Source organism: Bubalus kerabau, chromosome 9 (assembly GCF_029407905.1).
Source record: "Bubalus kerabau isolate K-KA32 ecotype Philippines breed swamp buffalo chromosome 9, PCC_UOA_SB_1v2, whole genome shotgun sequence".
Taxonomy (NCBI): domain Eukaryota; kingdom Metazoa; phylum Chordata; class Mammalia; order Artiodactyla; family Bovidae; genus Bubalus; species Bubalus kerabau.
Genome location: NC_073632.1, coordinates 55,754,572 through 55,768,666, shown reverse-complemented (window position 1 = coordinate 55,768,666; position 14,095 = coordinate 55,754,572). Strand labels below are relative to the sequence as shown.

The window sequence follows — 14,095 nt, the reverse complement described above, 5'->3', positions numbered from 1 at the left end:
TTTGGTTACGTTTATCATTGTAAAATAATCCAGACTAAAACATAGGAAGCTTTGTCATTTTATTTATTGAGAAAAAATAATTTAGTGCCATAATTTTTCTGTCTGATTTATTATTTAGTATTCAAAAATTACCATTTGTTAAGAATAGAGTCCAGGTAAAAGAACTTAGCTGAAATTCAAATCACTGTTAGTGAGGCAGGCTAATATAATAACACACAGAATGGAAGTCAAGAGAACAGTATTCCTCTTTTAGTTAGAATATCAATGTGTACATACCTGTCTGACTAGAGCACAGCATATTTAAATTATATATATATATGTATATATGGACTTTTTAAAAAGAGCACTGCTCTAAGACTAAGCATCAAGATCAAAGTTTATATATATCTAAAATATATATATATATATTATATATATATATTTGGACATGAGTACCTTAGCTAGTCATTTTTCATCTCTCATTGCTTCACTGTTACATTCATACAGCTTTAGGTAAATCTATACTTCTGATAGATAGCACTAGCTATTTGATATTTTTAAAAGACTTCTAATTAAAGAGTAAAATCAAAAGAAATGGGCCTTGTTAAATGACATTTATCTTCATTATTTAGGACACCAACATTTATATAAAATGTTGCATATTGCATCCAATATACTTTTTATTTCCCTTTAGTTATTATTTAGTTTATTTAAGTATTACCTAAAGTAGAACAATTTTCCACAGGGATTAATTACAGTGACTGGATTTGTCTCTACTACATGTGATCTGGAATTCTTGGTCAAATGGCCTACAGCATCCGAAATTAATTAGAAAATGTCTGAGAATGAATGAGGTATCCATAATCAGTGAACAAATAATTTAAATGACAAAACAAAACATTTTCGTTGAGAGATGGTAGTATATATTAGGACATTGCACTACAAAGTCTCTTAGAAGCACTTTAAAGATGTTTTGAGTGAGTGAGTGAAGTCGCTCAGTTGTGTCCGACTCTACGACCCCGTGGACTGTAGCCCACCAGGCTCCACCGTCCATGGGATTCTCCAGGCAGGAATACTGGAGTGGGTTGCCATTTCCTTCTCCAGGGGATCTTCCCGACCCAGGGATCAAACCCAGGTCTCTCGCATTGCAGGCAGACTCTTTAACCTCGAGCCACCAGGGAAGTCAAAGATGTTTTAATAGGCTTCAAATCGAAACTGTACACAAAAATGGTTGGAAATTGTTCTGAATATTGGAATATCATTTAGTTAATTTCAACCCACTCCAGTGTTCTTGCCTGGAGAATCCCAGGGATGGTGGAGCCTGGTGGGCTGCCGTCTATGGGGTCTCAGAGAGTCGGACACGACTGAAGTGACTTAGCAGCAGCATACCCTTAAAATTAAGACAGTAAGATATATAGCATAGTTTCCTCCTTACATAATAAATACTAAATAGAGATCTAATAATAGCATATGATATTTATGATTATTTCTCCAATTGGTATATTATTATATATTCAACATGAAAGTGATGAGTTTCAAAGTTTAAAAAATTAAACTTATTTTTCATCAGTTGCTATTTTTTTGAAGACATTGCTAAACATAAAGGATTTAACTAAAAAATGAAGTTTAAATATATCACTGTTCAATGTGGAGCATGTTTGCAACTAGATTTCTAATACTAAAAATATTTATGTGCTTCTCAAAGTGCTGTCACATCATGTATCATATAAACATATTTATAAATTAGAAAGTCAAACTATTAAGATTAAATTATTCTATAACACCACGAATGATATTCTTGAGAACATTTATCTGTGGACTATTTATGTGTTGTCTTATACATAAAAAAATAGCTTGTTTAAAAAGCAATGTACATTTAGACAAATTCATTATTTTTAAGGTTTCCAAACCTTCATTGTTTCAAGAATTAGAGATGTGTAATACAGGTTGCCTCATTAAATATAGTGAATTTTATAATGAGTTTAACTAATTTAAATGCAATTATACATGCTAACAGCTCAAAGATTTAAATTTTCATTTTCAGGAATCTTCTATTTGGTTAGTGCCACCCTACAATCCAGACACTGTTTAGTAAACTTTTGAAACTTACTAAAAGAGGTTTTTAATAATGGTTAGTATCCTTGCACCTTTTTTTCTTTTTGTAGTCTGTCATATTGTGCAGAAACATTTTTGTTGTTGTTTTCACCCTAAGGAACCTACTTTGACACAATTTGTGTGTTTCTGTCCCTAAGAAGTGATTTGAAAAGCATGGTAGTTTTCTTTCTCTTTCTTCCTCCCTCAATCTCTCCTCTCTCCCTTATTTTCTTCCCTCTTTCCTTCGCTGTTTCTTTCCTTAAGTCTCCCATCCCCTTTTCCTCTCTTCCTCTCTCTTTTATTCTTTCTTCTCCTCCTCCCTCCTCTTCAGTTTCCTTCTTCTTCATTATAACTCTGAAAATTCCTGTCAAGTGCATTTAGGTTTTTCAAAATCTTATTCCATAGTTCAATAAAAGGACATGTAAAAAATTCTGATCATGATATGAATTAGGAAACACTATTTGTCTCTATCAAATGACAAGTTAGAAGTTTAAAAATCAGACATAGTAATTTTTTGGCAACGTACAACACAGAGAAACAGCTATATTTCACAATCATCTGTACAGTTTCAACTTTAGGTCTTACAGAGATCAAGATACAGAATTTACATTTTAAAGCTTTAAAATATTTTTTAAAAATGTGTTTTCTTTAGTGATACAAATGAACCATACTTTATGGTATCATTAAATTTTTTAAATTTGTCAATATTGTCTCCAAATTTTTGCTCAAATCTAAAGATTTTCATAGTTTTGTGAAGGATTGGAAGTATTATATAAGTAAGAAAAGAACCTACAGTTTCATGGTGACTGTATTAGAACCTAAGATAATACTATTTTTTTAGGTAAAACATATTGATAAATCAAAAAGAACTGTCAAAGTCAACTTATTTAGAGAAAAAAGTTAACAAAAGTGGTAACATGATATTATAACCAAAACTACTGATTGACTGCTTAAAGCTTGCTTGATTAAATTTTTTACTTTCTAATGGCTTAAGAAAATAGAGAAAGCCTAAAATGATAATGGTGGGATTACATGTTTACAATTTTCAGGGTTTATAAATTTGTAAATATCATTTACTTGAGATTTAAATTATTTATGCTTGATTGGGGCAGGATATATGCTTATAATTTATATTAATCAGTATTACAAGTTTTATATTACATAAAATTGCTTTAAAAGAGTTTAAATGCATTTATAGTCTGAAGTTAAGTATAGGCTATTAATACAGTTTACTTCCTAATTAACTAGAAATAAAACTGAATCAGTTCATGGTTGAATAGTTATGTACATTTGCAAGATTTTTTTCCTGAGAAAATCAGTTGTTTAGACCACTCAATTACTATGGATAAAACAATATCTCTATTTTATCACTTTTGAAATCAATATAATCATGATCTCTAAAAACTGAGTTTGCCAAAGAGAATGTTATAAATTTGGGAAATTTAGTTATTTTAAATGAAGGCTTATTTCAAACAATTCAACATTATTCACATCCTATAACATTTTTAAAGTGTCGATGGCATCAAGCTCTGACATTGTTATATTATCTAATCAATTCTTCTGTTAAATGTTTCAACAGAGAACCAAGACTAAGTTACCTCAAGACTATGTATTCCTCCCTCTTTTGGAGTCAGATTTTTCCATTTCTACAGTGTTGTCATCATCACCATCTTCATCATCATTTTCATCATGTTCTTAATAAGTACATCTAATAGTAGGTATTAAGCAACAAGAAACACTGTGTCCATATACTGGCTATCAGGTGTCATATAGATCTTTTAACAGAAATAGAATCTGTGAATTTCAAAACTGTATAATTTAGCACATAATAAATAATACATAGAGATAACTTGCAGTTAGTTTGGAATTCATGTGTAGCATTTAATCATCTCCCATGACAAACACTAATAAATTAATTTTTTATGAATTTAATGTTATTAAACAAATAAAGTTTTATCTGATTAATTAGCTCACTTGTACACAATGTATTTTACTAAGATTCTGAAAAAAAAAATTTAAGCCATTGAATTACAAACATTATTAAAAAAGAATTAAAATGTTAAGGTCATGTATGGCTATTGTTAATTCAGTCAACATGTGTACAACAGTGCTGTGAGCACTTGATCTCTATTCTTTACAATTCAATGAGAGGGAAACATGGAAGCCCTGGAGGTCAGACAGAGAAACATGATAGTGAGGGAAAAATAGTAAATTGAGTAGAAATAATAAGCCTGGTCAACTGGAAAGTAGTTCCTGAATAAGTTAAAATTTGAGTCATGTCTGGAGGTAAGGGATAAAGCTGGACTGATGTGAAGGATGAAACAACTCTGCTGAGTACCACAGCAAAAAGAAACAAAGGAGGAAAACTTTGGAGGTCCAAAGAGAAGCATGTGTGTAAAGAGAAAAAAAACAAAGAAGACGAGGAAGAGGAATAGGTTGGGGGAGAGATAAGGTAAAATTAACTCAGAGAGGTCATGATGGAAAAAAGAGATTTGGATTTCACCTGTTTATTGGACAAGAATGTTTAAAACAATAGATTATTGTTGATAATTGTGAGAATTTCAGGAATAGCCAAGGCATAGATTTGGGATGATGACTAAGGAAACTCTTCAGCAACCTAAAGAAGAAAAATGAGAATATAGCCAGGAATGGACAAGAATCTACCAGTGCAGGATCAAAATACATAAAATTGGGTATCAGAATATCTTGCTGGAGGTGCAGTTCTGAGCTGCAGAAAGTGAGTTATCCTCTGTCATACAGATGCCCAACTTAATTCAGTGTTAGTTTGTGTCACAAAAAGTGATATATGAAAAGTATTTTAAAAAATATAAGGCATGTATATGGTGTTAACCATTTTTATCCTACATTATTTTGGAATTTAGTTCAGTTCAGTTCAGCCGCTCAGTTGTGTCCAGCTCTTTGCAACCCCATGGACTGCAGCACAACAGGCTTCCCTGAACATCACCAACTCCCGAAGCTTCCTTTTGGATTTTGGAATTAGCCTAAGATGATAAACAACAAAGAAGCATCACAAAATGCAAAACAAAAAAGACTTCTCATGCATATTTGATTAGGTTTATTTCATTATGTTTTCATATCACTTTTTGGAATTGTGTAAATTTTTCATTCTTGTCCACATTTTTAGTTGTTGTCCACATTTTTAGTTCTTGCAAAAAAAAAAATAGCCTAAGTCTTAGACCATCTGAATGTCAACAATATGCAACTAGTTCATGAATCTGATTTATATGTAACTAACACATGTATCTCAATTAGATGGAAAGGGAGACTAACAAGTTTCTGTCTTGTTTTCACTCTATAATAGGAATTTGAGGAGTGTGTCATAAGTTCCAGGTATATAGAATTTCTGGCAAATCTATTGCCAATGAAATCGGAATTAAAAAATATATATATAGGGTCATTTTTTCTTCATGAAATAAATTATTTATCAGTCCTCAGTTATCAAGTTGATGATACCAAAAGTGTAGTTAATATTTGTGCATGGATTTTTAAATGTGATACAATGTCATTTCATGATTAGGTCATATGTGTTTGTAATCTTCACCGATAGTTTTATAGGCATGATCACAAAAAAGATATAATGAATACCAAAAATAATTTTCCATATTTTATGTCTAAATGTGTGAGTGCTATTTTTGTTCTGTTTTGAAAGACAAAATGAAGAATCCATGTTTAAAGAAAATTTTCATATCTTACATTATGATCTAAAAGCCAGTATATTTTGTCTAATTTTTTTTAATAGCATGGATGGATTTCTGGTAACTGATTTGTTTATTTGTGCTTGTATTTAAATTTTAAGGTAGATTATATCTTATCATGTTAATCAATTATATATCTTAAAACCTCATTCAAATTATGTGTAATGTACACATTCCTAGCTGGCAGTTCACTATCAGGTGGAGATTTTCTTTAAACTTGCCCACTTTGATAAAATATTTTAATTATCATGCTTTGAGTATTAAAAGTGGAATAATTTGATATAACCATTATAATGGAATTTTTCAAAACTTCAAGGCTGCTATGTTGACAAGTCTGTTGAGACTGAATTTAATATTTTTCAGGACCATTGCAGTTGATGTGTTTGTAATATTTCCTTTTCTGTGTTATTCTGTAGAGGTCCTTCTGTAGCGCCATGGTAGAGGAACTGAGGATGTCCCTGAAGTGCCAGCGTCGGTTAAAACACAAGCCACAGGCCCCAGTTATTGTGAAAACAGAAGAAGTTATCAACATGCACACATTTAACGACAGACGGTTGCCAGGTAAAGAAACCATGGCATAAAGCTGGGAGGCCAAACACCCAAGCACAAACTGTCGTCTTTTTTTCCAAACAATTTAGCGAGAATGTTTCCTGTGGAAATATGCAACCTGTGCAAAATAAAATGAGTTACCTCATGCCGCTGTGTCTATGAACTAGAGACTCTGTGATCTAAGCAGTTACAATGATCAGACTTGATTTATAAACATCATGGATCAACCAAGTTACACGGGGTTACACTGTTTATCATGGGTTCCTCCCTTCTTCTGAGTGAATGTTACATAACCATTTTGTGGCTGGTTTCAAATGCAGTCCGGGAAGAAATTACAGGTTCCTTTTGAGGTTCAACTGTTGCCAGGAGATGGAATATCAATGCCCCAAGGGTAACCAGAGGAAAAAAATCATTAAGCATAAAAATACTTGGAATCAGCAAAAACTGTAGTGTTACAAGACACAGTTAAGTCTTCTGAACACCCAGATAAGAGGGTGATGATGTCACTAGCCCCCAGCTACTCAGTATAATGGTCATCTGAATAGACAATATGTGCTTATAGGATGTGAAGAAATGTAAAGCAAAACAAATCTGAATTTCATGGCAAGTGGAATATAAAGCAGATCTTCATCAGTGTTTTTCTTTCTTTTCTTTTTGTTTTTTTGACAGTCTGTGTCACTGATTGAAATAGAAGTGTCAAATTACCAAGGCAATAATGTTTTTTCTTACATTCACTGTGGCAGGAGATTTAACATGTATCTCTACCAAATCCCTACCTATTCCAGCCACCCTTTCCCCAACCTCACACCAAGAATAAAAAAGCAACAGTTGGTTCAGAGATTCTGAATTAAAATGGATGATGTTTTGCAATCTTTTTCTTACGCTGTAAAAGAGGGCTGAGTATTGATAGTTCTGTGGAAGACTGAAACTTTCATTCTAACATTCAGACATGTTAATCCAAAACCTCCTTCCTGCTATAAATGAACTGGATGGAGCCTGGGCAGATCTCAGTGAAAGGAGAAAGGGGACTGACTGGTCATCTAAAGAGAAGTATGTGTGGTGAACTCTGATGTGGACTGCATTTATCAATACAGTCACAATGTTAAATGAACAAAATTCTTGAGCAGTTTTTTTCAAAAAATGTTCAGGTTTATTTGTGGAAATGCAAGATTTCTATGAAAATAGTTTTTGTATGGAAATTTTTGTAATACTTTTTATCAACAAAATAAGAACATGCGTTCCTGTCAGGGGTGTGATGTCGAGCATGAATGGTAGTGCGTGTGCACCACCAACGTTTGGTGAAAACTATTTTTATCAAGAAAAAAAGGAGTCATAGAAGAGAAATATTTTCAAGTTAGATAATATAAAAGCTAGGTGCACTACCACCACTGCTTACCATGCCACACCCCTGGTTTCCACGAGGCTGATAACATACTGTAATGAACAATTGTGTGTAAAATGGTAAAAGACACAGACCTCTTGACAACATTGTGATAACAGTTGAGTGCACACAGTTTGCTGTTTGAATCCAATGCACAAAATTTAAAAAATCATTAAAATTATGTCCATTTTACTTTCAGCTTTGACTTTCATTTTTCTCTAATATGGGTAAATGAGCGCACTATTTGTTGTTTGCATGAAGGGAAGTTCACTTCCTGAATCCTTCCAGGTCATCAAGGATGACCACTTCAAAACTGCCTGGACAAAAGAAGAAGAAAGATCAGGCTAAAAGCTGGACCAGAATATAAAATGTAATCTTCAGGCTTAGGACAGTTCAAACGTGAAAAGGAACAGCTTTAGAGGATACAGTCCTGACCTTAGCTCTTGTGAGTGGACATTGATTATATCCATAGTGTTTTTTAAGACAGTGTAGTGATTATGATATTATATGTGAAGTTCAACTCATGTCCAATTTAAGAATTCATTGCACATTGATAATTAATTCAGCAAAGGGAGAGGAAGAGATAGGCTCAATATCAACAATAAATTAAAAAAAAAAAAACACACCTCATTTTAACTAGAACTCCTATCCAGAAAAAAAAAAAAAAAAACCAAAACCATAAATTTCTAATAGCCATTACTTAAAAATTCAATTTCTAAGTGTTTTCAAAATTTCTAGTGTCAGGGTTAAGTTAAATTTTATATTTCAAGGACAATTACGTCCCAAAATTTAATTTTAGGAAGTTGCACAAGTTGCTGTTACAAATCTCAACATTTTTTTTTTTGTATTGGTAAATAACCTCAAATAACATAGCTCATAAAATATTCAGATTTAGGTCTGAATATTAAGCTTTTACTCAATTAGGTTCTAATAAGATTTTAAAGCACTTTTAAATTTCAATTCTTCATTATATTACACACTTAATAGGCAGAAAATGATGACTAGTTTTTAAATAGTCTGGAATAATTATTTATATCTTTGGTATGATCTGATAATTTAAGAATTAACTTAAAAAATTCAAAAAGTATAAAAGATTCTGCTGTATTTTAACTCCAAAGTTTATTTAGAATATAAAAATGATGTATGATATTCAATTTTTATCCATTTTCTGAAAGGTTTCTACATTACTGCCAAAATAGATATTGCTCTATTCATTGTGTACTTATACATATATGAAGTACTATTCTTAATTTTATTAAAATTTGGTTACTTTCAAAATAATTTCAACCAGTGAAAGAACATCTCTTCTCTGTGGAAAGGCAGTGTATTGGCATAAGATTATTTTCCAGTGTCTACCACTCAAATGGTAAGAAAAAGAAGAAATGCCTGTTCTAGTTGACAACATAACCCGATGACTCCAGGTAATCAGTGGAGCTACATACATCACAAATAAATGACTCTAGCCACTATGGAACACTGCGGGAGGATATATTTATACATATCCCCGCTAAATAATGCTAATCAGATGAAAACAGCAAGGATTTATATTCAGTATATTTCATAGATAATTAATCCTAACAGCTATGAGAATGCCAGAGATATATTTATATATTTACAACTGAATAACCCTAATAATTTGGAGAAGGAAATGGCAACCCACTCCAGCGTTCTTGCCTGGAGAATCCCAGAGACGGGGGAGCCTGGTGGGCTGCCGTCTATGGGGTCGCACAGAGTCGGACACGACTGAAGCGACTTAGCAGCAGCAGCAGCAACCCTAATAATTATGGGAGCACCAAGGGAATAGATTCTATTTCACAAACATGTAAAATGGATAAGGATATTTTATAAATTAAAATCTTTCAAATATTTTTCACTTCAGTTGTATATTTTTAAGAATAAGTTTCTTGTTATTATTAAATGAGTTTTTGTACTAAACAATAATGTTTTTAAAGAATTTTAGCACAATGCTTCTAAATGTTTGTTTATTATGAAATATGAATACAGCCAATTGTGTACAATGCATATGTATAAAGGGAATCATGGCATCAGATGTACAATAGAATCATAGCATCAGGCTGTAGTGTGCACCAAAGATTGTCACTGGGAGTGGGCTATTCTATTCCAAGACTAGGCTTACTGACAGTCACTTCCAACACTGAGGTGTAAATATAAGCAGAATACTTTAATAGAGATAAGAGAGTGCCCAGCTCTTTCAGGAAAGAGAGCATGAAATGTACAGAAATAACTTCATTTGTTTCTGATCAAGGCAAGTAGGGTATGGAAAACAATATGGGCCAGGCTCACTTAGGAATTTTGTCCTCAGTTTAAAAGATGGTAAAATGGCAGTTGGCTCAGGGGTAAAGAATCTGCCTACCAATGAAGGTGACTCAGGAGTCGTGGGTTTGATCCCTAGGTCAGGAAGATCCCCTGGAGTAGGAAACGGCAACCCACTCCAGTATTCTTGCCTGGAGAATCTCATGGACAGATGAGCCTAACGGGATGCAGTCCATAGGGTGGCAGAGTCAGACACAACTGAGTGACTGAGCATGCACACAGGCACAATGGCAGGGAGAACCTGGCTTGAAGGTCTTGAGTGTATCTGTAATTTGAATCCTATTGCTATACTATTGACTCACTCTCAGACAGCCCTTTCTGTTTGCAGCACAATCATTATAGAGAGATTTCTCTATTTTCTTGCCTTCTGGGGATTTCCTTAATTTCTCTACCATGTTGGATCCCCTGTTGCTTCTAACAGATGTTCTCCCTTTCCTAGGTTTATCTCTAATTTTGATGAATTATAAAGAAGGACTACCTCAGAGGTCCTTTTTTGATATTCCAGTCTAAAAAATGCTTTTATTCTACTCTCATATAAATAATAGTTTTTTGGGGGTGTCTAATTCTAAGTTGAAAATAATTTTCTTAGATAAATTTGAAAACCTTCTTTCACTGTTTTCTTACTTCCAACTCACCCTGTACAAATGTGAAGGCATTCAGATCTCCAATTCTTTGTGATTTTTTTTTTTATTCTCTCTTAAATTTTTTTTCTTCTGATTGTCCAGATTACCCTAAAATATTGGAGCTACTGAACTCCTGAGTGTACATCTATAAGATTTGCTTTCCTATTTCTCATTTCTGTCATCTTTATATTCCAAATTACCGAATTGAGTTTTTTCATTTCTACCAAATTATTTTAATTTCTATGAATTCTTATTTTATGAATGTAATAATTTCTCTTATATGTTTGAAGCAAGTAACAGTAATCTTAAGACATTTCCTTCTTCCGGAAAAGACCTCAGTTTGTTGTTGTTTTTTTTCCCAGTTGCATTTTTCCATATGCTTGTTTGGATTTCTATCTTCTGTATTAGAGCTTTTCTTCAGATGCTTGTTAATTCTTCACAACCTGTTAATGATTAAGAAAAGGGAACTAAAGTCTGATTTGGGGGTTCTATGTACACAACAGGGTAGGGGAGACTTTGCATCTAGTTAGAGTTTTACCACAGATAAGTCTAGATGGACTATGTATTAATCAATCCTTTGAAACATCCCTATCTTTGGATCTTTCCTTTGATTCCCCCAGGAGTATCTTTTAATTTTCTTCCTGGAAATTAAGCCTCAACTGCCAGTGTTCTGCTAATCACTGGTTAAGAGCTCTTGAGATCGCTACTTTCTGCATTCAGAATGACTAAGGTCACTTATTATCAGGTGGCTCAGGGGGAGCCTGGTGGGCTGCCGTCTATGGGGTCGCACAGAGTCAGACACGACTGAAGCGACTTAGCAGCAGCAGCAGCAGCAGCAGGAGTAAAGAACCCGCCTGCTAGTGCAGAAGACATTAAAGATGAGGGTTCAATTCCTGGGTCGGGAAGATCCCCTGGAGGAGGAAAGGGCAACCAACTTTAGTATTCTTGCCTGAAGAATCCCATGGACACAGGAGCCTGGTGGGCTATAGTCCAAGGGTCACAAAGAGTCAGACATGATTGAGTGACTGAGCACTAATAAGCATACATATAATTCAAATTTGACACAACACAAAGTCATAACATAAATGCAAGGAGATCTAGGTCACTGGTGAACACATGTACACCTGTGGCGGATTCATGTTGATGTATGGCAAAACCAACACAATATTGTAAAGTAATTAGCCTCTAATTAAAATAACTAAATTAAAAAAGAAATAAAAAATAAAAAAATAAATAAATGAAAAAAAATAAAAAAATAAAATTTAGCATTCAGGCTTTCAACTGAACCTAGCATATTCCAGTCTGGAGTCCTTCCTTTTTTTCCCTTTTGAGAATAATTCCTTATTACTTTGATGGGTTGAAGAATGGTCTTGCAGGGGAGAAGAAGGAAAAGAATACAAGGATCCACTGTTTTCCAACTACATTCAAGAGGCTCTCCTTGTTGTATTTGCTCTCCTGCATTATCAGTTATTAATGCACATTGCACAGCTAGGTCCTGTGCCTTGGAGGATTCTGTGATGTCATCCTATTGGTTCACAGCTTTTCACACTGACCACATGGAATTCTACTTTTTCTAGTCTGCTTGATTACCCATCATGTGTTCATATGCTTTTCTCCTTCCAAAAATGTTGTTGAAACTTTCACCTTTCTTGTTCACTTTATTCTTGGAGTTTAATACTTAAAAAAATAAAAAACTCTCTACTGTAATTTTTATGGTTGAGTAGGGAGCAATTTTTGATACATGCACTCAACTCTTCACTCTTATTTTGATCAAGAACCCTGTCTTTAAAGAAAATATTGTGCAGAAATCCAGGATAGAAGCAAATAAAAACCAGAATTACTCTGGTTCAAAGATAATGGAGGTAGAACAGACTTTGCTCTTATCATTGTAAAGAATGTAATATTGCCCATGTTTTCTTCTTACTGAATGCTTTTTCTAACTCAATATGTAAAGGGGATACTTTTTTTTAAAGGGGATACTTTTACAATACAAATGAATTTCACAAAATAGATCCCAATAATATTTCTGAGGTGGAGAAGATTTTAATTCCCCCCTTGTGCTTGTCAAATAATGCTAAATTTGGAATCCAATGTAATTTATACCCCAAAGGCTTAGGTCTAATTCAAAACATTCCAACTTCTACTTTACAAAGCTCAAGAAACATGTTATATAGTAGATAAGGAACACTTTCTAAGCAAACCATGATGGACTGTAAGATATTAAGAATCCACTTTAATGTACTGCCTTACACAATACTGTGCTTTCACATTTATTGAATGTAATTTAAAAAATAAACAAATATATCCCTGCCTCTTTACAAAGGAGAATAGCTATTTTCATACCTTTCAACTAGATATTTCTATAATATCACATCATCAAAAATATAACACTCTCAATTACCAATTAGTTAACCTTAAGGTCAGTCTGTAGAGCTTAATATCTAATCTAATATCATTGATATACTGAAAAATCTAAAATCATAAATTCCACTCACCTTGGTCAAAATTCATCAGTTAAAAAGGGAAATAAAAGACACACTACACAATGCTCTTTCCACACTATTTAAATTACATTTTAACATATACCTTGTATATCAGGGCTTCCTTGGTGGCTCAGCAGTAAAGATTCCACCTAATGCTGGAGATGCAGGTTTGATCCCTGGGTTGGGAAGATCCCACGGAGAAGGAAATGGCAGCCCCCTCCAGTATTCTTGCCTGGGAAATCCCATGGACAGAAGAGCCTGGCAGGCTACATGTAGTCACAAAAGAGTCAGACGTGACTGAGTGACTAAACAACAACAATTATAGCCTTGTATCTCAGCTCATAATCTAGGGTTTTCATATATTAATACTTTAGAATAAATACTGTAGCTTCAGCCACTATAATCACATTTCCACCAGGAGGAAGAACAAAAGGAAATTTAAAAGGTCTTGTGCCTTCCTTGTAAGGATACATACCACAAGTTGTACATTAAGGTGGCAGAAATAATGATATGTTCACACTTAGCTGCAAGGTAGGATTGGAAATAGACTAATGTAGGCAGCCATGTGTCTAGGGGTTCTATTACTTTTAAAGTGTATAAACAGACTTGAAGGGACATCTTTTGTCCTCAGTCAACAAAGGAAGAAGCATTTGGTAATTTCTTTGCAGAATACCTTTCATTTAGTTATAGACAAAGACCTAGCTTACACTAACCATTCCTTTGATTCCCAAGATATTCTTTCTCATTCTGTAAAAACCCAGACACCTTGATTAGAGTTGACTTGTTACTCTCTGCCCCACTATCATGAATCAATTAAACATGCACCCATTTGTTTATATTTAATAATTATTGAATCTACATTATAAACTAAGATTTGTGTTAGATGCTGGGTATGCAATATAATCAAAAAGAGACATGGTGCTTACTTTGGAAACC

At 33.6% G+C, this 14,095-nt stretch overlaps 1 protein-coding gene across 11 annotated transcripts in view; it reads left to right on the top strand.

Annotated features, from left to right (window-relative positions):
* GRIK2 (glutamate ionotropic receptor kainate type subunit 2) overlaps nt 1–7,850 on the top strand; it is a 753,908-nt gene extending 746,058 nt beyond the window's left edge. For 6 of the 11 annotated variants that reach the window (XM_055535379.1, XM_055535377.1, XM_055535378.1 and 3 more), the window contains one exon: nt 6,206–7,849. In XM_055535379.1, coding sequence (XP_055391354.1) covers nt 6,206–6,370 — 165 coding nt within the window. In that variant the 3' untranslated portion in view covers nt 6,371–7,849. Of the gene's footprint in view, nt 1–3,652; nt 3,788–6,205 lie in introns of all 11 variants that reach the window. The other 5 variants (XM_055535376.1, XM_055535384.1, XM_055535374.1 and 2 more) reach the window with 4 other exon arrangements.
* Nucleotides 7,851–14,095: the final 6,245 nt, after the last annotated feature.